General features: G+C 34.4%; 1 protein-coding gene across 5 annotated transcripts in view; it reads left to right on the top strand.

Moving 5' to 3' along the window:
• The window catches only part of MICU3 (mitochondrial calcium uptake family member 3), a 104,567-nt gene that overhangs the window by 67,840 nt on the left and 11,720 nt on the right, over window positions 1-25,007 (top strand). For 3 of the 5 annotated variants that reach the window (XR_007191676.2, XM_044387550.3, XM_026508457.4), the window contains 5 exons: window positions 585-656; window positions 3,806-3,844; window positions 10,452-10,547; window positions 16,151-16,251; window positions 16,708-16,879. Coding sequence is in view for 4 of the 5 variants with exons in the window: in XM_044387550.3 (XP_044243485.2) it covers window positions 585-656; window positions 3,806-3,844; window positions 10,452-10,547; window positions 16,151-16,251; window positions 16,708-16,879 (480 nt within the window). In the remaining variant the exon portion in view is untranslated. The remainder of the gene's footprint in view (window positions 1-584; window positions 657-3,805; window positions 3,845-10,451; window positions 10,548-16,150; window positions 16,252-16,707; window positions 16,880-25,007) is intronic. The other 2 variants (XM_044387549.3, XM_057303385.1) reach the window with 2 other exon arrangements.

Raw genomic sequence — 25,007 nt, 5'->3', positions numbered from 1 at the left:
AATATTTACTCTGCACAGCATTCTTTTGAGACCTGGTGATTGTACCTCAATAAAGCTGGAGAAAAAGAATATTCCTATAAAGTAAGGAGTTATCGCCATCTTCCAGATATGGAAAACAATCCCTCGAATAATTGGAGTAACTTGCCCAAGAGGTTATACGCAGAGCCCATGCTTCCACCGCAATGTACAGTTACCTGAAAGGGACTTTAGAGGGCGTCCTCATTTCATATATGAGTAAACTGGAGCCTCGTGAGGGATGTGTGACCTGTCCACCATCATAAAGTTAGTATGTGACAGAAGATGGGCTCAAACCCAGAGTCCCTGAATTCTACTTCAGTGTTCTTTCTACCCCAGCAGGCTTCATCTCTTTTATTTGTGTGTCACAGACTCCCTGAGATAAAGAAAAGCTGTAATTTTGTACGTTTAACTGAACCATAGGCTGCCAGTATCAGAAAATGTATCTGTCGTAGTTTTAATGTTCTTGATAGATGAAGCTAATTCTTTGTTTTTAGAATATACCTAGCACAGAGTGGTAAGTAGGTACCCAGAAATTCACTGGATATTTGATTCTTGATCACTTTCAGCTTCAAGAGATATTCAGGAAAAAAAATGAAAAGAGAGAAACAAAAGGAGATGAAGAAAAGCGTGCAATGCTGGTAAGAATAATTTATAGTAGTTTAAGGTGGGTTTTCTAGGTGAGAATTTTTTTATTCATGTTGAAAAACAGTAATTGAAGTCTGTAACTTTGGAGCTGTCCCTTTCAGGAAAACTTTCTAAAGTTCTCATGTAGAAAATCTGCTTCAGATTTATATACATCTGTATCAATATTATATCAAATATTGATATTAAACATCTGTGTCCATAATCCTACTCATTATATCATTTTCATCCATATTGTTGTTATCCATGAGATTTGAAGGGTATATCATATAATAGATGAAACAGATCATTATGCATGAAAAAATTTAAAGGTGAATTGCAAAGATTTAATTATACATGTGAGTGAATTTAGTGGCATGATAGCCATGTGGATGTTGAAGCAAAAACAAGGAAATAATACGTTTTTTTAAGATCTTAGAAATATAGGCTCTTCTAGGATGAGTAACGTTTTCAACTTATTCTGAAGGTAGAGTTAAGCAACATTTCCCTCCATTTTCCTACCAGTTTTCTTTTTTTTTATCCCACATATTTCAGTCTGACAGTATCCCAGGTTCATAAAAATAACAAACAGATTCTGAGACCTTACTATCTAGGGGCTGTAGTAGATGGTTTGCATGCATGTTCTCATTTCATCTGCCAATAGTTCTCTTATTATCTGTAATTATGTCAAAGCCAAGATTGGAGTCCATGGCTGGGCAGCTCCCAAACTGTACTTTTACCCTCTATAGCGTATTTTTTTATCTGGTACTTAGATAGCAGAAACACAGTTTTGTTGAGATGTAAATGATAACTGTTTCCTTTGCAAATTAGTGACCCTGTGCAGTAGTTTAGTTGGTCTACCTGGAATTCAAATCATTAACTTTGGAGGTTGCAGCATTTTTTTTTATTTTCATTGTTACAAGGATATGTATTATGTTTTTTAAAAACATGGATTATCTGTAGCAGATGGTGCCATATTCAATCCCCATAGATTAAGTGTGTATTTATATTTATATTAATAAAATCAGATTATCAGGATATGAAATTCCTATTATTTCATAGAATGTTTGACTATGATATAATTATCAATATTTGTTGAGCCACCCTCAGTAATCTAATTGACAAAGTTTATGGAAGATACTCTTTAAAAAATCAAAGAGCTGATGTAATGTTAGCCAGGAATTAAAAGGGGCATTACAAGTTCTCTAATTCAGGTCTCATGCTTTTTAAATTATAATCAATAAATCCCATGGGAATTAGCCCCATAAATGCCATTGTTTAGAATATTAGCAAATAACACTAGAGAATTAAATACCTTCATAAATTTTATTTTCTGTAGACAACATATTGAAAGAGTAAGCAATTGTTTTAATTTTGATAGATTATACTTAACTGGATAGGCAAGTTGTTAATAAAATATCATTTAGTAGGTTGAACTATGTTAATCTTTTGATATACCTCAGTGATAGATCATATTTCAATGGATAGAAATTTTTTTTTAATTTGAGCATAGTTGAAACACAGTGTTTGCATTAGTTTCAGAAATTTAACTGTTTTATTTATTTGTTTATTTATACTACTTCCAGAAAGGACTTGTGGATCTTCCAAGAAAAACACAATACTATTTTAATCATTAACATTTACTAAAATATGTAAGTCAAGTAACAAAGGGAGAGAGGAAAGGGAGAAATGATAGCAGACAGCCCACATTGGGAAAAGTTAGTGTCAGCACAAAGCTTGGCTCTGAGCTTTATTGCAGCCCAGGTAAAGTAAAGTTAATGCTGATTTAATGCAAATAGCTCATAATAGTGATATAGTGAAACCTCATTAACTTGGATTAATTAGGGAAAGTCTATCTGAATTATGAAACTTTAATTATATCAGCATACCCTAAATTGTATAATTTTATGTGCATACAGGTCAGTGAAGCATTCTCTAGCAAATATATGGAGAAGGAGACTTATTTTAAAGAACAGATAAAAAGAACTTATAAGTAATATACTGTATAACTTGCTTATATGTAAAGAAATGCTTACTAGAGTCATTGATCCACACAGGTACCTCGTAGGTATTTATCTTACAGAGTTTAATTAGTGCTCCTGAAATTTATTTACATAATTTAGCTATCAAAACTATTCTTTAAAACAATCCAGTAATAATCTTTAGTATAGCCTCTGAACTAAATAAATAGCATTCTAAGACAGTACAACTCTCTACAAATATTTGTTACTATGTTTAACAATAATGATGATTAGTGGTAACTTATTGTTAATTGTTGCCACATTTTAAGTAATACAAATATGAACTGATGAGATTTTGCGTTTTTAAGCCATTGAATTTAGTGTATAGTGAAAATATACTGATTACATTAGGGGACAGTATAGTTCAGGCTTAGGAGCCAGATTTTCAAAGTCTGAATATTAGCTCTGTCATTTATTATCTGGGTGACCTTGAACAGGTCCTTAACCTGCCTGTGCCTCAGTTTCTTCATTTGTACAATGGGGATAATAGTAGTAATGACCACATGTGATTGTTAGGGGGATTAAATGACTAAAACATGTAGCCACTTAACAGTATATGCTTCTGAAGGAAAGAAGGAACAAAACATTTCTTGAGACACTCTGTGCTATATTCATTACAAATGTTACTCCCATTTAGTCATCATTACATTTCTGCCAGGTAAGTATCATACCATTTACAGATCAGAAAGGCATCTTAGAGAGGTTCATTAACTCGCCTAAGATCACAGCACTAAAAAGAACAGAACATGCTTCCACTGCAGGTCTCATACCATTTCCACTGCCATGCTGCTGTATCTAGATTTTTTCCCCTAACCCATATAGAATTGCTGAAGCATGTCTAAATAAAGCCTTGTACTTCAGAGGAATGTTTTACTCAAAGCAGTAGTTGATCAGAAAGTTAACATGAAAATGGTTGAAATGAGCACAGATTCATTTAATATTTAATGATATGAGATTTGAAAACTTTGCTACTCATCTTTAACATTTATCCCACTTGTATTGTGCGTGTGCTCTATATAGAATGTAGCATAATGATTTGCCCTTCCTAATTGATTATTTTGTCGTCTTTTTCTTTTTTTCTTTTGCTATACTTGGGTTCATTCTGAAATGTGACACTTCATTTGGCCCTTTGTGCTCTATGTCAGCGTCTTCAACTTTATGGATACCATTCTCCTACTAATAGTGTATGTACAATACTTTAAATGTTCTTTATGTAAATAGCCCTCACCTGTTATACTTGATAATGTTATTTCTTTATATACAGCTATATCTGCTATTGAGAATGTTTAGGAATTTATTGAACATAAGAAGGTGCAGCCAAGCCAAAATTTTTTATTTCCTTCCTAGATTTATGAGAAGACTAAAATTTACAGAGCTATTGTATATCTTCAACTTTAGATTAAATTAAGGAAAAGTTGAGTGAACAACCACCAAAAGCTCTGGTTAAATAATGAAAATTTTATATTTTTCAGCAGTATTTGAAGAGTTAAATATAAATTATGGAGCAGATTCTCAGCTATGCTCCTGCAGAACCCAGGTATTTTAAGAACTAGATTTCTCCATCTGTTACAGTCTTTTCTCAACTCTAATAAAGAGAATATTAATAGATAGACTTTTCTTAGTCATTAGTATTTTTGCAAAATTTTTCAAAAACTTTTGTTGCCTACTGCCTATGGTCTATACAAAAATCTGGTATGATACCTGATATGTTTACTGTATCAGTGTATCATGTTATTTCCCAAAGAGGATTATGATTTTCAGACTCTTCTTTTCTTGAAAAAGTTGGGAGTTCCTGCAGATACCTTCCAGATATACTTATGCTAAGCTTTCTTCTTCTTTCCTTCTCCTGGAAAGTCAGAACTTGTTGGTTAGCCCAGCTACTAAACAAGTGAAAAAAGGCCATGGCCCCTTTTGAATGTAAACATGCACAGTTCATTTAATTTCTCTAAGGATCCTTAAGTCACTTAGAAGGATCTTTCAAATCATATGAACTGTCCATGAGAGGGGCCCTTGAATTCGGGTATACTGACTCAGTACCCTGCTGAAAGTGTTACGTCATAAGTGTGCACCTCTAAAGCGGGTGTGCTGTCTCCTGTGTTGGAGAGTTGATCAAAATTCCATAGAGTAAAAATTAACTCTGTTCTAGATTTGAACATACACTGGAGGATGATTTAGCATAAGATAAACCCAAGCTATCTTGCTTCAGTCACAAGGAATGGACTAGAACAGGTTGGAGAATAAGCCAAGTTCATGGGACGCTTATGACTGACTAATTGTTTTGATAACTTACAAGTACTTAAATTTTTGCTACAAAATTCACTATTGTTTCCCATTAAAGTCTGCCATTTTCCTAAAAATTTTAATGTTCCTCTGTTAATCATTTCAAAAATTTATAAGAATGTATAAAACAAAAATCTCACAGATTATAATGCCATATGCCCTCTGAAACTTAATAAATGTTAATAATACTTGTGGCTTTTTTACTTATTCTTCTAATCTCATGTTTCATTGCATGAGCCATTTTTCCAACTGTGGCATTTTATATTTTTCCTTTAAACTCAAAATAATTTTCGTATAGATGATTATGTGGTTTTTAAAAATATACATTCCAGAGTACTATCATTAAAAGGAAACAGGTACTAACATAGCTCTAGTTTAAGTTACATATAGAAATTGCAATCACTCAGAGAGTAAGAGAATGATATTAAGAAGCAGATTTAAATTGCCTATTTTGTTTATGTTATGCTGGCTTATTTAACAGTAAAGTAAATATATGATTTTACATTTTATTGTGGTAATATTTTTTATTTTTATTATTTAATTAAAGACATTTTTTCCATCTAAGAATATAAAATACATACTTTAATGTACTTGATGTCATTTTTATCCACAGTTTTATTAAATGGATTGCATGACTTTTCAGCTCCCTTAGGGTTTAGTTGGTTATATAAACTGACTTTTTTTTCCTCTAATAGAAAAATGTTTTGCTCAGAAAGGAATGATCCTTTTCAAAAAAAAATGCAAGCAAACAAGAGAAATTTGTTGAAAATTAGAAAAAAGTTCAGTTGACCCGAAAATGTATATAAAATACTGTGATGTACATATTACACAAATATATTAGTACAATGTTATAAATTAACTGGCAGTTATGTGCTAGTTCCCCAAACTGTAGATCAACTCTCGGAGTGCCAAAGTATCTAATGTGAGTGCAGTTCCTGGAACTGAATATAACCTACGATTCTACCTTTAGGATGAAGTTCCTTCAGGAAAGACAGGGACTCTCCTGACTTTGACTGTAGAGAGATTCTGTGGCCTCTGTAATAGCCTCTTAGAAAACTTAATCACTCTTACAGTATAGAGTATGCCTGTTTTATGTCAAATTATTTCTTGCTACAGTGTAAGGTTAAGCATTCTCCTTCATATCCATGAAGAATAGTTACATTATAGCCTTTTCTGTTCCAAACAAACATGATTCTTTCCAGATTTCTCATATATTCAACTCTTGATTATCTTGGCACAGGAATGAAAAAAGTATAAAAAATTCAAAAGAATAAATAGTGCAAAATCATGTATATTTTACTTTGAAATGTCCTATATGATTTTTTTTTTGTTCTTTTAAAGGTTATTTTAATTACCCTAATTCCGTTGTAGTCAGAAAATGTGCCAGTTTTTATACGGTTTTTAACATGTGTCAAGGCTTGTTTTATGGACTAAAACAAAGTCTGTGTTGGAGGAGAATGTGTATTCTCCGACTGGGATACAGAGTTGTGTTATATATAAGACCAAACATGTTAATACGTGTTTTAAACCTCTATCTTTACTAATATTTTTGTCACCCTAATCTGTGAATTAATATGTTAAATTATACATTACAGCAATAGACTTGTTAATTTCTACTTGTAATTCTGTTATTTTTAAATTTTATGTATTTCGAAGCATTTTTATTGCTTGCTATAAGAATATAGATTTCTTTAATCTTTTTGGTGAATTGAATTTTCTCTTATATACGATCCTTAGATCTCTAGAAATGTTTTTTTTTGTCTAAAAATCAATATAGTTGTCAAAATAAATATACCAACTTTATTTTTGTTAATATTTTGTATTATTTTCTGTTTAGTTTTATTTTCTATTCTTTACTCTAGTAATGATGAAACTTTCCCTTATTTTTAAAATACACTTTTAGTTCAGAAATTTACTGCAAATAAAATGTAAATATAAAATTAATAATAAAAGTAAACCTCATGTATATCAATAAATAAAACATTGCCATGCCCCCAAATGCCCCTTCCTAGGTCTTTCTAATCATAATCCCTCCCTCTCCTCCAAAAGGTAATCACAATCATGACTTTTATGTAAATCACTTCTTCGCTTTGCTTTGTGGTTTTACCACCTACTTAATGCATCCTCAACAACATAGTTTATTTTTTTTGAGATTTTATTTATTTATTTGAGAGAGAGAAAGAATGAGTGAGAGAGAGCACAAGCCAGGGGGGAGAGACAAAGGCAGAGGAAGAAGCAGACTCCCCACTGAGCAGGGAGCCCGCTGAGGGACTCCATCCCAGGACCCTGGGATCAGGACCCAAGGAGAAGGCAGACGCTTAACTGACTGAGCCACCCAGGTGCCCCAACAATATAGTTTAGTTTTACCCCAGATAACTTTAGGGAGCCATTATTCTGCTTACCACAGTGATATATTCCCTTCTTGAAATAAGTCTTCTTTTTTCCTAACTTCCTTTTCTCTTTCTTCCTTGTCTTTCCTTTCTCCCTTCTTTTAATTCCTTCCTTCCTTCTTTCCTTCTGTCTTAGTCAATTCATGTTGCTATAATAAAAATGTCACAAACTGGGTGGCTTATAAAGAACAAACACTTCTCATTGTTTAGGAGGCTGGGATATCCAGGATCATGGAGCTGGCCAATGCAGTTTGATGGGTGATGAGGGCCTACTTCCTCATTCGTAAATGGCACTTTCTTATTGTGTCTTCACATGGTAGAAGGAGACAAGGGAACTCTCTCTCAGGCTTCTTTTATAAGGGCACTAATCCCATTCATGTAGGCTCTGCCCCCAGACCTAATCCCCTCCCAAAGGCCCCACCTCCTCTTAATACCATTGCCTTGGGGGTTAGGATTTCAATTTAGGAATTTTTCAGACCATAGCTCCTTCTTTCCTTCTATTTATTAATGTCATGAAATGCCTTCAACAGGATCTTACTTTGGCTCAGCCAAAAAGGCATAGGGAATTCTTGACCAAAACTTCAAAGTTAAAGGAAGTTCTACTAATAACAGACTCTAAACTTAGGCAAAAAATGTGTCAGACTTACAGAATACAGTACTTTTGGGACATCATTTTGCCCATGCCATCCATTTTCGAAGTTCTTCTGAACTATCTGTGTCTTTTACCTTTTTAAAATAGAAGTCTACACTTACCTTAACATTCTAGTAAAGAAGCCCATATAGTAATCAAAGTCCCTGAGAAGACTTCAGGAAGTCTTTGCAAATTTTCCTACATTTACATATCAGAGCATCGTAATATCTATTTCATATCCATCACAGTACTCAGTTAGTGATATTTGGGCATTTCCCCTCTCAGTCGTTCCTTAGTCTGTAGGCGTATATTCTCATTTTGTATTTGCTTTGCATTTCTTGCTATAAAATCTATTCTGATTTTCATTGCTGCTTTAAGCTATTTTAAATATTGTGTTATATTTTTCTGATATTAAAGTTTTCTACTAGTTTTGCATGTTCTGAAAATTTACTCTTAATTTCATCACCCAAGCCATTACAAAATTAAATACTGGCTCCTGAACAGACACATATATAGGAATCTATGACTATCCCGAGAAAATCACTGATACGTGAGCTTTTTTCCTCTTAATACAAAGAATGACAATAGTTACCGTGAGAATATTGTTCTTCTTCTCAGAAACTGTAATCTAAAAGACTGTCTGTATAAAACAACATATCAGCAGTTACAGCAATTCAGTTATATTGTCTATCATAATTTAATCTTTGGAGCTAAATGTTGAGTATGAAAGCTTTCTGCAGGAGGGACTATTAAACTGTTATGTTCTAAATAAGATTTTTTTATTGAAAAAAGTAGTATATGATCCTGATAAATACACATTCTTAAAATATTTTAAAATATAGAAAAGCAAAGAGAAGAAAATAAAACATCCTAATCTCACCATTCAGAGATAATCAGTGTGTCCGAATATATTTACTTCTTTTCTAAGCTCAGAAAATGTATTTTTTCTATAGAGATCCATATCAATATAGTTTATCAAACTACTTTTATCCCTTAATATGTTGTAAACATCCTTCTGATATCATCAGTGTGGGTGTGTGTACATATGTGAGTGTGTGAGTGGTGATGGTGACCAGTATTGGAAGAAGGGAGGCATTGCTTCACAAAGTGAATCAGTCATACTTGTTACCCTTCAAATATCAGTGTAGTCAGCCTGATTTTCTAGTCTGATAGGTTTAATAATTCCTTTCTTTATCAGACACTGACCTTTTCAGTTACAGTAAAAAAAAGTATCCAAATTGAAAATATTGAGATAATATTTGCAGAGTATTTAATCTAGCTAACATTTATTGAAGTTCTACCATACTTATATAAAAAATGAACTTTGTTCTATATTCGGCTAATTTTACTTGGCTTATAACTACTTAGTTAAAGCTTGATTTGTTACTAGAGGGGGAGTGAGTGGATTCTCTAACATATTGCTACATTTACACTGATGGTAATAAGTATACTTATGTTTATATAAGTGATTCCTGCTAAATAATACTTTGTTATTAAGATTTTACTAAAATAAGTCAGTAGATAGTATTTTTCTAATTAATAATAATGAATTAAAGCTTAGTTTTTTAAAATAACTCCCAAACACATTATAATTTTGTTAGTGGCACCAGACTTAATTAATACACACAAAAATAAAAGTTCTCTTCATCATCAGACACTTACTCCTACAATACATCGTGTAGCATTTTCTTCTCCCAATAACCAGAATACCAAGCCTGAGAACCTGTGAAATCTTCCCTGGTAAATCCTGACAGAAACTGCATTTAATTATGTTTGTTTACAGAGACACAGGTTAAGCTTATAGTTCTTTGTTTTCATATGAAGATTAGACTGCCCTTCTTAATCGTGATCTCTTCAGATTAGCCAATACTGAGACAGAAGCTAGTGTTTTATCCTTGCAAAAGGTTAGAAAGTACCTTATCTATTCATAGTCGACATACCTACCAAACCCCTGAGCTTTGCGTGGTTTAACCTAAACTGGCATATTTCTTTTTGACAGGTTTTAGATTAATTTAGCGTCTCTACATATGATGTGGTCATTTTGATTCTTTGATGCGCTGACATGATGTACACTAGCCAATAATAATTGATTTTTAAATTAAGTGTGATTTTTATAGGTTGCTACAAAATTATCAAAATACTGTCCAAATGAATTTACTTCACATAAGGTGTGAATAAAATTTTTATTTTACACTTTCTTAGAAGTGATGCATGTTTCAGTAGGCAGCATGGGGGAGGGCTGAGGAATGTGATTCTTTTTGACAAAGCCACATTGTACATGGAAGTAGTGGTTATATACCATTTCACCTTTGAAAATACCCTGGGTTTACCAGCAATGTAATATAATACTGTTGTGTGCAGCAGAAAACAAAACAGGTAAGCTAATGTGTTTTCTTTTCAGGGTTGGCTAGAAGAGACTTAAAGTGTATAAATTATCATTCTTTGTGACTGTTCTTTAGATTTCAGATGTACTTCTTAAAACTTCTACAGGTACTTAAAACAGATGCTGAGGAACTTGTCTCCAGAAGCTATTGGGATACACTGAGACGTAATACAAGCCAAGCACTCTTTTCAGACCTCGCAGAGGTATAATTAAACCTCAACCAGGACCTTGTACTATTTGCCGTTCTGTTAAACTAGTCTTCATTTCATTTTAGAGTTACAATGATGAAACCAAAAATAATTTTATATTTCCCTTTTCTTCGGTAAAGCAATAATTTCTCTATATAAATAGTATATTCAAATATTCTAGCAGGGGCTGCAAGGTTACCTATAACAATCTATATTAAGTCAACTTGCTTGTGGTAGAAAACATGACTTTCTAACTTAATTAAAAAGAAATGGCACTATTTTTAATTTAAGGATCATTTCCAGGAAATTTGAGAACGCTACTTTATAATTTCACTGAATCTTTTAACCTTATAATTTTGCAGTGTTACATGAAGTGCCAAAACTTTTAACTTGGTAAAAGACAGCTAGTGCTTTAGAGTTATGGTAAATTCAAACATTAAATTTCCTACTATTAGTTGTGTGTAGTTTACCAAGGGTGAGTAAGGGGAGGTATGGTAGGAGCAGTCAGTCAAGGAAGGGAGGAATATTTTAACTTGACATTGTTTTTGGATTGCCAGTGCAAAGAAAATTAAAAACAGACTAACAGTTATTCATTAGTGTTTTTTAATTCCATAGAGACACGCACTTTATTGCTGCATTCGGGTGGGCTGTGCAGCACCCCCCCCGCGCACTGAGTACGCCACTGTTACTAAGGATTTGTTATTTTGTTTTGGGTTTTTGTTTTGTTCTTAGCGATTTGTCATTTTAAAAGATGGGCTATGTCTTCTACATTAAACACAAATTTCATATATCCTATTAAGAATTTTTAAGAACTTTATCAGTCTTACCACAAAGAACTTTTCAATAAATACTGAGATATTTTTCATTCTTTTTCTCTTTAAAGCTGATTTGTCATTTCTTTTTTCTAAAGTTTGACTTATAAAAATTACACCTAAAAGTATCTAGAAAAGTAAACTGGAATCAGGTGTGACTTCTGTTATCCATATGTAGTGTTACTCAATTGACACCTCTAGACTGGGACAGATATTTGGAAATGTTAATTTTGTCAATTGTGTTCAATTTTGAAATCCCAAAACAAATAAAGCATTTTGCCTTTCTCTAATTTATCTGATATGTAAATATGATGTAATTATGACCAGTAATTAACGTTTTAAAATTAACTTTTAAATTTGAACCATTTTTTAGTCAAAAAGTGGTAATAGATGTTTCATGGGAGGTATTTCAGAAATACTTAATTCTGTAATCATTTATGCAGGCACATAGTAGTCAGTACCTAAAAATAAGAGCAAATGGGGACATTGGCCCAAGAGTCCTACAAGCGAACTGGGAGGTAGCTTCAAACTAACAGTCATGTCACTCCATCCTAGACTGTCCACCTCACCCTCCAGGCTATCTTTAATTTAACTCTGCTAGAAATTCTCACAATTAGACACAATCCACTAATTCGATGTTGAATGTAATTCAAATCTTGGGAGGTTTAATATCAGAAGATCAGTCAGCTCTTACATACGCTCTAAGATTTCATGGTATGCGTAAGACCTTTTGAAGATATAAACGCTGTCAGAGGGGTGCTGGAGCTGGCTTTTATGGCTTCCTAGAGTTTTTTCTGTACATCTCTTCCCAACCCAACATCTATGACATCTTGTTGGTACTTGAAAGTGGCCATGATAGAAGTATTAATACCATAGAAATTGGCAAACACTACAAATCAGGTTTGTTTTTCCTAAAGAGCTAGTTTACTAGCATACCATTGGCCGTCATCAATCCATTATAATCATAAGCTACTAAATTAATTAATGAATTGATTCAAATATTACAAAAGTAAATCTGATAGAAGAAAGAAGAAAATAAAACTTACACTGTGTTCTAAAATAAAATAATTACTTGGGGATTATCTCTTACTACCCTCCCACATTAGAGAGGATAGTTGAGAATTAACTGTAGTTAAGTTACAACTCATTGAAATTCCTTTTAGGTTAGTATAAGGATGCCACTATAACATTGAATTGTTTATAGTATAAGTATTTCAGGATTCAAATTGGTTCAGAAAGAAAGCTTAGAGATCTATTTGATTTCCCTCCCCCCACCCCTTGAATAGAGTTTGATAAGATTATTATCCCATTGTAATCAATAAAAATATGTTGAAAGATATCTTAAAAATCTGTAATATTTTTACATATTTTTAATTCCATGCAGATTTATTTATCTATTTTATTTTTGATGAAATCATGTAAAGTAATTTTTAATCACAACAAAGATAAGGGCCTTTCATGTAAATGGCCCATGGGGATTCTTTTGTGGCTTTTTCTTGCTTTGTTATGAAAACACCTGAATTCATTTTATTTTAACAATGGGCACAAGAATCAAAGGGATAAAGTCTCTATTTTTGTCCCAACTCCCCTGTGATTTAAGTTATATAACACTGGTAGGATACTAAGGGCACTGGTATGGTTTTCAATGACTCCCAACAGTGCTCTGTTTCATTGAATGGGGGGAGAAAAGTTTTCACCATTTCCATTTTCTAATTTTTTTTCTCTAATGTCATATTGTTACTTATGCCTCTGTGGGTCTGGATTATCTGGATAAGTGCAACCTAAGTCTAATACGATTTTGATGATGAAAGACTGTAAACGAAGATCTGCTCTGCTCTGCTCAGTGGGCATGAGAAAAGCTGGAAGAATGAGGTCATTATTGAAAACCTGTATAAAACAAAGCCATCTCATTTCACTGTGTTAGGTTTTGAGGTAAAGGACATCATAGCACTGAAGGAAAACATTTCATAATTATATTAGCTGAGGTCACTAACTTTGGGTGTTCCTCTGACCTCTTCATTTGAAGGCATTTTTTTTTTCAGATCTATACAACATATGTGTAGTTTCAGTTCACAAAAAAGAAGAGTGTGCCATGTAAAACTTTTTTTGCATTAAGCTTCAACATTATTATCTTTTCTATCTTGTCTAGTCCTTTTTAACTTCTTGAAATGTATTGATTTGGCAAAAATAAATAATAAGATTTGTTGAGCATTTACAGTATGCCAGTTATAGTGCTAAGTGATTTTTATGTGTTACTTGATCCTCACAACACCACTTTAAGGTAGGTACTGTTGTTATTACTGAGGGTAAAAATATCCTCAGAGAGATTAACTTCCCTGAGAGGTCACTTAACTAATAAGGAAAAAAGTCAGGATTCAAAGCCAGGAATCTGACTCTTGAGCTCGTCATTTTACATGCCACCACCCCACTGCTTATTTGTGAAGTCAGCAACTTCGTCTAAAACACCATGGCCCCTCTTCTCATCAACTCTATCTCTCCCCCCATTCTAGTCATCTAGCTTCTAGATGGACACCCCAGTTCCTAACGTTGACTGCTGATTCCATAGATTCTACTCCTGTGCTCCATTTAGGCATGCCTTCTCAAATAACTTCCCCCCCAGCCTACTGAAGCTATTCAATGGGAAATAATGGATCACACACAATCGCAAAGGAATGTTGATAATTAACATGAGACATCTCCTTTTTTCCCCAAGGTCTTAATGCTGTATTCCTAAGCATCTTGTGACTGCCAATAATAACATTTGTATACTTGATTTACACTCATAGTCTAATTTTATCCTCAAAATCATTATCTTGGATAGGTTTATGCCTACTTTACAGATAAGGAAGCTAACGGTCAAAAGACTCCATGAACTCAGGTCTTCTGATTTTAAAATCCTCTCCTTAACAGCAGTCTGCCTCCTCAGCATAAAGTACTGGTGAAAGTAATAGTGCCTTCTGAACACTACTCAAAATGATCCCAGTCTGTCGTCACATACGGAGCCGTGAGAGGCAGGCACCATCACTATTCCTCAACATCCATTACAAGCTTGTTCAGGAAGGCGTATTTAAAACATAGTGTATGACACCAGGCTTCCAGGCTGTGTGTTTTCTCCCTGGCAATCAGATCTTCAAAGAAGTTGGAGATATTTTAGGAAGTGTGTGTGTGTGTGTGTGTGTGTGTGTGTGTGTGTGTGTGTAATAGGAAACTTCTAAGTTATTCCAAATCCTGAAAATACTTGGGAGTTGTCAGCAAACTAGAGATCTTTCAAACCAATTATAAGGAGGTTATATGCTAGAGATTACTTAGGAAAATCCAAGCTAAACAAACATAAGCAGGGCTACACAATTTACTAAAGAATTTCAACCATTTTAGATAATTTAAAATAGAAGATATGCTACATGTTGGAGGTTTTAAGAAAGACCCGAGTAATTGAAGTAGCAAAGAGACCACTTAACAACAGGGATCAAAAGGCGTGTAGGAGGGGGAAAGACCAAACACAAGATGTAGTCTTTATAACGCCAAACTGGTCATTAGATGTTAATAATATTTGGTCTAGGGAGAAGGGAAATAGAGATCCAACAAATGTTATGAAGGATAAAATAGCTGTCTTCGTGAATGATTGGGAAGAGAGCTATAAGGAATCAAAAGATTACCAAAAGTGTGTGGAAGATGAGTAAAATGAGACTTTTCATCAGGGATCATAGAACACAACTTATCCTTTGTAGAGAAGTATATACTTTTTATTTCTTGTGTTTTCTGTGAAACAGAATTCTGGCCAAGAAGTAACACTTCAGATATGTACCTTTGGATGGACATTTACAGCTATTTTTTTAAAGACAGAAAATGTTAGTTATTATTTAGTCTCTTATTTTTCTTACATTTCCCAGGATAATATATGGGAGAGTTATAATCATTTGAATTTTATGATTTTTATACCTGAGTTTATAAGCTAGATATGAGTTAATGGCCAAGTGAGGAAGGAAGGAGAGAAGAGGAGGAAGAGAAGGGAATGGAAGGGGAGGGAGGAAAAAGAAAGGGAAATCTATATAGCCACATTAAAGGAAAGAAGGACTATTTTCATAGGCCATTAAACGTTATAAGGGCTAGACTGAAGTGATTTTAAGAATACACTTGTTGAAACTTAAAGGAAAAAGTCCTATGGAATTAATCTCTTCCATTCAAAAAGTAATGTAAGACTTTTCTTTTAAAAAAATTATAAATTATGTAAATTCCAAACTAATAGTACTATAATTTCTCTTTCAAAATATAGTATCTTCTATTTAAAGTATCATGAATATGGAATGCAATAGGAAAGTATCATGCTCAAAGGAAAGAAACTATTTTGTGAAGCTTAAGACCATTCTTTTGTCAGCCCCATATATTTCATATATCTGAAGAATTTACCTCTTTTGAACATCCTTTAAAAATTGATTTTTTAGGTTAATTAGGAAAATCCAAACTAAATTACTTAAAGATAAAACAGATGATTCCTATAAGGTTTCAACTATTTTAGATAATTTAAATCACAGGTATTCTAGATACATAATTTGAAAACTTCCTAAAATATAGTCATATCTTTAAAATTTTTTAGGATAAAGATCAATTTCAGTCATATTTCTATTTTCAAATACTGAACTTCATTTTAGCTGTGATGGAATTTATTAATACAGTCTTATGCTTTTCATTCTAATGGTAATATATTCATGTTCTTGGTATTTATATGTTGATAAAATTCTTTGAGGGATATTGGGTATCCCTATTGTTTGTTTACTGCAGCTAACCTTTAAATTGTGATTTTTTAAGCGTGCTGATGACATTACAAGTTTAGTAACAGATACTACACTTCTTGTACACTTTTTTGGAAAGAAAGGAAAAGCTGAGCTCAACTTTGAAGATTTTTATAGGTGAGCTTAATTTTATATTTGTTTTGAAAAATGTTAACATGCTAAAGTCAGAAAGGTCTTTAGGAATCATCTGGTGCAGAAATACCCTTTGCTGATTTCATCCTAGCTGAAGATACTCTGTATAACAAACAAGCACGTCCATCAGTACCTGTACACTAGTCATTATATTGATAAGTTCCTGAATGATAAGAAATGCCTGGATATCTGGATTATTTCCTGCATATTACCAACTCCTTTGTCTCAGTAAGCCACAGTGATAAGCATGGATGTAGTGTCCTCTGTACTAAAACACCAGGCACTACACAGTAACTCTTTTAAGTCTCATCACTACCCTGCAACGTCTTTTTGTTGTCCCCATTTTACAGATGAGGAAGCCAGAACCCCGCGAGGCTAAGTATCATCTGTTGCCAACACTCTTCATTTATCTTATGCATTCTTTCTATATTTTTGTCATAGATTCATGGATAACCTGCAGACAGAAGTTCTTGAAATAGAATTCCTTTCCTACTCTAATGGGATGAACACTATCACTGAAGAAGATTTTGCTCATATTCTTTTACGGTATACAAATGTGGAGAATACGTCAGTATTTTTGGAAAATGTGCGTTACAGTATACCTGAAGAAAAGGTATCTAATCTCCCATATCTGTTTTATTACATAGGATATTATCTTGTAATTACATAGGTCTATAGAATGTATTGTTTCTTAGTTCTTTTCGTCCTCTGTGGATTAATAGATATTTTGGATATATTTCATTCTTTTTTCCTCAGTGTCCTTAGTACTCTGGCTAAATTTTTAAAATTGATTAATGTAAAAGTCTGGGTAGAGATCCATGTTTTTCTTAGATATGCTGAAAGCCCTTAAGGTTATTAGCAATTGTTTTATTCAAATTATGAATATCGTTTTTGAAGAGAATTCTGAGATACATGCTTTGACTACTACATAAACATGCCCTCATATAAACAGTTTATATTGACATCATTTCGGTAACGCTTTATTCTGTAATATCCTTAATAAAAGGTCATTTGAAGACAGCCATTGATGAGTGACTGATCTTATCAGCAAGTGAAGTGAGGTTTTTCAAAGAGTTTGGATGGCGTGAATGGTTAAGAACCCGGGACAACTGATTGTCTATTTGTTTAGCAGCAAATGTGTTGTGGGCAATTCTGAGCAGTTGCATTACCTAGTGGTATTTGAATGCATCATTGCAACTAAATAGAACTGGTGTTACAAGTACCCCTTCAAGCATGAGATGTTTTGGACATATTGCCTTCTATTTGTGTTTATAGAAGGATCAAGTTAATCTATCCAAGAGAAACTTGCAAATAGTTTGACTTTGTTTAAAATGGATACACTGTGACAGCTCTAACAATTCTCCAGGTCCCCTAAGGAATGAGAAGAAAAGACTTGATGCATTTGGCCATTAGTTCACATAATCTCTTAGGGGACTTCTATCGGTTTTACATGATAAACTGAATTTTTTCAATTCATAGACACTTCCTTAAAAATAAATATTACAAATTGTACCACTCTGTCAAGCTGCTAGGGTATTATTTAGGGCCCAAATGAGTCTGCTTTTCTTTTTCTTCTATCAAATGGAAGCACAGAAAACTGTAACTCAAAAAGTTCAATTCCAGGGTGAAGAGTGTATGGGAACTCTTTGTACTATTTTTGCAACTATTTTTTATATCTAAAATTATTTGAAAATTAAGTTTTCTTTTAGGTTAAATTCAGTTTCTGAAAACATATAATTGATAGAAGTATCTTAAGCACTACACATCATTACAGTTTTAATAAGGGAAATTTGGCGATGAACCAGCATCGAGTCTCATGATTTTTGTCTTGGTGTTACCTCATCAGTCCTTAGAACTGACTTCCAGACGTTGACATCTTTCTTTTAGAAAAAGGGAAGTTGAGTCTCTCAGGTACTTAGACACTTGCCCAAGGAATCAAACCCACGACTGTAAGCCAGTGATATTCTTCCAACACCCTACTTAGATCTCTCCCTTCCTTTCACTTCTCATCCCCTCTCTCCAAAAAGAATAACAAGTACGGCTACTTGGATGGCACTTTACATATTCTAAAATCCTTTTATTTCCATTCATGCATCTAGCAGATATTAGGCATCTGCTATTCACCAGACCTTATTGTAGTTACTGTAGGTAAAGTGACAAGATAAGCAAAATCCTTGTCTCATAGAAATGCCTCTTAGTGGAGAGACAATAAACAAGTAAACAAAAAAGAAATGATGTATTTTCAGATAATGATAAATATTATGACAAGAAACAAAAATCATGGGCACTGGAAAAGAAGCTGGACTGTCAGGGAAACATTCTCTGAATAGGTAGCTTTTGAGGAAAGACGGTGAGGAATGACCTATGCAAAGATCTGGATGAAGAATGTTCCAGGCAAAGGAAACAGTAAATACCAAGGGCTTGGAGACAGAAAAAGCTGAGTTTATTTGAGAAATTGCAAAAAAGGGTAAAATAAGTCAATAGGAAAATAGTAGGAGATGAAGGAAAGACAGATCTGGGTTAGATCTTACGGGACCCTGTAGGCCAAGATAAGGAGTTCAGTTTTTATTCGAATGGTGATTCTAAGAGTGATGGGAAGCTACTATAGCACTTAAACTTTGAAGCAGGGGTCAGCAAACTACCTACCTCCTATTTTTGTAAATAATGTTTTATTAGAACATAGCCACACTCAATCTTTTTTTTTTTTTAATTATGTTGGTCACCATACAGTACATCATTAGTTTTTGATGTAGTGTTCCATGCTTCGTTGTTTGCCTATAACACCCAGTGCTCCACGCCCTACACTCTTTCTTCGAATGTACTGTCTGGGAATGCTTCTGTGGCGTAGTGGAGTCGGTGCAACACAGACCATATTGCCTATGCAAATGAAAATATTTACCCTCTGGCCTTTTATAGAAAAAGTGTGCTAACTTGCTTTAGAACACAGGTGAATGTACATTAATCCATCAAGTATTTATGCGGCAAGTATTCACGGTCTAGTAGGACACCCAGATATGATCTGACTCATGTGCCAGATATGATCTGATGCATGTTTCAAAAGATCATCATGGCTGGTATATTGAGAATAGACTTTAGTTGCCCCACCTTTGAAAGAAAGAGACAAGTTAGGATGTTGTCACAGGAGTGCAGGGACGAGATGAGCCTGGCTTGCACCAGGGAGAACGTAAGGAAAGGTGGTCAGATACTGGGTCATTTAAAGAGTAGAATTTGATCAAACTGGCTCCTGGATTAGATTTCAATGTGAAGGAAAAAGAGGAAGCAAGAATTCCTAGGGTTTGGGCCTGAACCACATTGTGAAGCAGTGTGCCATTCACTGAGCTAAGCAAGATTGCAAGTTTGGGGTTAGGAAAGAATTGACAGTTTCATTTCGGACAACTTAGGTTTGAGATTCCTATGAGGTATCTAAACGAAAAATTACGTAGGCAGTTGGATATGTGCCTCTGGAATTTAGGGGTGCCATCAGGAGTACTTTTGGTAATCAGTAGTGTATAGACTTCCAAAGTTTACCTCCAGCTTAAGCATCTCCCCTGAATTTCAGACCTTCACATTGTGCCACCTACGCAGCCTCTCCTCTTGGGTGTCCAGTAGCCGCCTCAGGCTCAATAGTGCGAAATTAAAGCTCCTTATCATCCCCCAACGTCCACACACTGTCTTTCCTGTTTCAGTTAGTGGAAACTGTTTTCCCTAGTTGTTCTAGCCAAAATTTTGGACTCCTTCCTTTCACATTCCACATACAATCCATCAACAGATCCTCTTGACGCTGCCTCCATCAGAATTGACCACTCTTGCCACCTCCACTGCTACTACCCTCGTCACCATTCTCTCTTGCCGGCATTGTTGCAGTTGTCTCCTAAATCATCTCTCTGCTTCCAACTTTGTCCCCCTACAGTTTGTTCTCCATTTGCCAATTAAGGAAATGATCTATATATACCATGATTCAGATCTTATTAATTTCCCATTTTACTCAAAATGAGAGCTAAAATCCTTACAGTGGCCTGTGAGGCCCACACAAGCTACTCTCTCATTTCCTCCAACCTCATTTCCTCCCATTCCCTGCCTTGCTCCCTCTGCTCCAGTCACACTGACAGCTTTCCTGCTTCTCAGCACTAGGCAATCTTCTAGCTCAGGGCTTTTGTGTATGTTCTTTTCTCTGCCCAGAATGCTCTTCTCCTAGATATCCACAGGGCTTACTATGTTATTTCTCGATGAGGCCTACCCTTCCAGTCTAATGTATAAATAATGACCTATTATATAAATAACGTATAACCTATCACATAAGTAATAATATAAACTATAACCCTCTCCCTTGGCATTCCCTATTCCTCTTCTCTTATCTGTTTTTATTTCATAATATTACCATCTTCTAACATATTATATCATACTGTAATATAGGTTTAGTTTTTATGTTTATTTTTCATTATTTATCTGGATAAACAATAGAACTTTTAAAAAAATTTTTGTTATCTGTCTTCCGTACTAGAATGTAACGCTGGTATTTTATCTTTTTTATTCCCGGTACCTAGAACCCCTATTGAATGAATTGATAGTATTTAAAGAAGTAGAACTTAAAGCTTTTCTGTTTTTCTGAATTTTACCTGCAGATATAGTCACTCAAGTGAAATGACAGCTATACAAGGTTATTTATTAGAGTGTAGTTTGTAGTAGCAAAAGATTGGAAACGTTCTAAATATCTTTCAGTAAAACAGTAGTTAAATAAATTATGACGCATGTAAAGAATGGAAAAGGTATTCCCGAAGAAAAAAGATGAGGAAGATTCTTATCATATACTACTGTAGAATGATCTCCAAGACACAGCAAGTGAGAAAGAGCACGATTTCAAAGAGTATGTGTAGTCTACTACCATTTGTTTAAAAAGATAGCCTATGCTAATTCTAGAAGGACCCATATAACTAGAGACAGTGGTTCCTCCAAGGAAAAGAACAAGGGTGGGAGGGAGGGCGATTTTGCATTTACATGCTTTTGTCCCTTTTGAATTTTGAAGAGCTGAATATAGTGCCATATAAAATAATTTTTAAAAATTGTAAATGCCATGGGACCAGCTGAACTTACCTAGGAGAGAATGTAGGTAGAGACTGTAGAAGAGAAGAGGGCTTCTCATAATAACTATGTAATGTAAATATGAGCAAGAAAGTAGTAAAATTCATTATTAAGCTTTGAGGGAACTGTTGAGAAAGATTTAAGTGACCTACCTCAGGTCATTCAGCCAGTAAGTTTCCAAGTTTGAATTTTCTGCTTATTCCAAAATGGTATATTTCCCTCAACCTTTTAAAGTTGTTTATATTTTAAAAGTTATTATCTAGTTGTCATTTAGATCAGTTACTTACATAATTTAAACAATGTAACTAGTAACATAGTTGATGAGATGAGCGTGCATTTTGTGTTGAGAACAAATGTAGTTTACTCTTGAGGCCCTTAGAAGACTATTTTCTGAATGGTTATTTTTATTTGACTGATAATGTGTTCTAATGACTTAGTTGGATTTTTCAAGTTAATCTTTTTCTCATTCTAGTCTTTTGTTTCTGTTTATTTTATTGAGGGTACACATCATGTAACATAAACCATCTTAAACTGAGCAATTCAGTGGCATTTAGTATGGGCATAACGTAAACACCTTCTTTCCAAAACATTTTCATAACACCGAGAATAAACCCTATTCTTATTAAGCATTTCTCCCCAGCCTCTAGAAACTATTGTCTGCTTTCGGTTTCAATGGATTTACTTATTCTGACTATTTTATATAAATAGAATCATGCAATATGTGACCTTATATGTTTGGCTTCTTTCATTATATTCTTTTTTTTTTTTTAATGATTTTTTATTATATTATGTTAGTCACCATACAGTACATCCCCGGTTTTCGATGTAAGGCTCGATGATTCATTAGTTGTGTATAACACCCAGTGCACCATGCAATATGTGCCCTCCTTACTACCCATCACCGGCCTATCCCATTCCCCCACCCCCCTCCCCTCTGTAGCCCTCAGTTTGTTTCTCATAGTCCATAGTCTCTCATGTTTCATTCCCCCTTCTGATTACCCCCCCTTTCTTTATCCCTTTCTTCCCCTACCGATCATCCTAGTTCTTATGTTCCATAGATGAGAGAAATCATATGATAGCTGTCTTTCTCTGCTTGACTTATTTCACTTAGCATTATCTCCTCCAGTGCCGTCCATGTTGTAGCAAATGTTGAGAACTCGTTCTTTCTGATAGCTGAGTAATATTCCATTGTATATATTGACCACAACTTCTTAATCCAGTCATCTGTTGAAGGGCATCTCGGCTCCTTCCACGATTTAGCTATTGTGGACATTGCTGCTATGAACATTGGTGTGCATATGGCCCTTCTCTTCACTACGTCTGTATCTTTGGGGTAAACACCCAGTAGTGCAATGGCTGGATCATAGGGTAGCTCAATTTTTAACTTTTTAAGGGACCTCCACACTGTTTTCCAGAGTGGCTGTACCAACTTGCATTCCCACCAACAATGTAGGAGGGATCCCCTTTCTCCACATCCTCTCCAACAATTGTTGTCTCTTGCCTTGTCTATTTTTGCCATTCTAACTGGCGTAAGGTGGTATCTCAGTGTGGTTTTGATTTGAATTTCCTTGATGGCTAATGATTTTGAACATTTTTTCATGTGTCTGTTAGCCATTTGTATGTCTTCATTGGAAAAGTGTCTGTTCATATCTTCTGCCCATTTTTTGATTTGTTTATTTGTTTCTCGTGTATTGAGTTTGAGAAGTTCTTTGTAGATCTTGGATACCAGTCCTTTATCTGTAGTGTCATTTGCAAATATCTTCTCCCATTCCGTGGGCTGCCTCTTAGTTTTTCTGACTGTTTCCTTGGCTGTGCAGAAACTTTTAATCTTGATGAAGTCCCATAAATTCATTTTATCTTTTGTTTCTCTTGCCTTTGGGGATGTATCACTTTCATTATATTCTTGAGGTTCATGTATGTTGCAGCTTGTATCGATACTTCTTTCCTTGTTATGGCTGAATAATATTCTGTTGTATGTATATTCTGTGTTTATCCATCCATCTTCCATAAATGAATGAAAAAAAATATATATATGTTTTAGTTATAGCCATTCTAGTGGGTGTGAAATGGTATCTGTGTAATTACCATTAGCTTTACCTTAAATGGAATTCTTTATTTCTTTGTATAGGTTTGAGTTAGAGCCTGGTTTTCTTTCTTTTCAGCTTTAATGACTCCCTCTATCATTTCTTGTAGGACAGATCTTCTAGTAATGAACTCCATTGGCTGCTATTTGTCTGAGAATGTCTTACTTTCTTTATTTTTGAAGGATAGTTTTACCACATATTGTTTATCTAGGAATGCCTTAATCACTTTTGAAGGATGGCTTTGCCACATATAGAATTCTTGGTTGTCAGATTTTTTCTTGTAGCACTTGAACTATCCTACTCACTTTTGGCCTCATGGTTTCTGATGAAAAATCAATTGTTTTTTTTTGTTTTTTTTTTTTTTAAGATTTTATTTATTTATGTGACAGAGAGACAGCCAGCGAGAGAGGGAACACAGCAGGGGGAGTGGGAGAGGAAGAAGCAGGCTCCCAGCGGAGGAGCCTGATGTGGGACTCGATCCCGGATCGCCAGGATCACGCCCTGAGCCGAAGGCAGACGCTTTAACGACTGCGCTACCCAGGCGCCCCGAAAAATCAATTGTTAATCTTATTGCGGATCCCTTATTTATGAAGAATCACTTCTCACCTGCTGTTTTCATGATTGTCTTTGTCTTTTGACGGTTTAAGTATATGACTTGGTATGAGTCTCTTTCAATTTATTCTGCTTAAAGTTTGTAAAGCTTCTGGAATGTGTAGACTTTTATCTTTCATCAAATTTCAGTGGTTTTCAATCATTATTTTTAAAAATATTCTTTCTGCTCTTTTTTCTCTCTTTTTCCTTCTGGAAGTCCCATAAAGTGTATTTTGGTGTGCTCAATGGTATCTGCAGGTTCCTTAGGTTCTGTTACTTTTTTTTTTCTTTCTGCTCCTCAGACTGAATACTTTTAATTGTCCTATCTTCAAGTTCATGGATTCTCTATTCTGATTGCTCATATCTATTACTGAACATCTACTCAACTTTGCCTTTCAGTTATAGTACTTTTCAGCTCCAGAATTTTTATTTGGTTCCTTTTTACAATTTCTATTTATCAATATTCTCGTTTTGTTCACAGACGTATTTCTGATTTCCTTTAGTTCTATATCCATGGTTTCCTTTAGCTTTTTGAGTGTATTTAAGATAGTTGATTCAAAGTCTTTGTCTATTTGGTCCAGTGATTAGACTTCTCAGGGATGGTTTGTTGATTTTTTTTTTTCCTGTCAGTGGCTGTATTTTCCTAAATCTTTGTATGCATTGTAATTTTTTGCTAAAACCTAAGCATTTGAAAATTATGCTGTGCTAACTCTGAAAAACCAGACTGTCCCTTGCAGTTGTCCATTTGCAAAGTAGCTTGGAAAGTCACGAAACAAATGGAAAAGACTGTATTTCTTGTCATCAGCAGTCACTGAAGACTCTGTTCTGTTGTCTTAGCAAATAGCCAGAGAACTGACAGAGATTTCCTTAAATGCCTAGAGCCAGGAAGAAAAAATATATAGTACTGTCTTTGCCGTTCAGGTCTGAACTGGAGCGTTCCTTCAATACGAAGCCAGGCTACCTAAGCCACTTCTTTGCCTTGATCTC

This window comes from Ursus arctos, unplaced genomic scaffold (assembly GCF_023065955.2).
Source record: "Ursus arctos isolate Adak ecotype North America unplaced genomic scaffold, UrsArc2.0 scaffold_27, whole genome shotgun sequence".
Classification (NCBI taxonomy): Eukaryota; Metazoa; Chordata; class Mammalia; order Carnivora; family Ursidae; genus Ursus; species Ursus arctos.
This window is presented reverse-complemented; position numbering and strand designations above follow the sequence as displayed.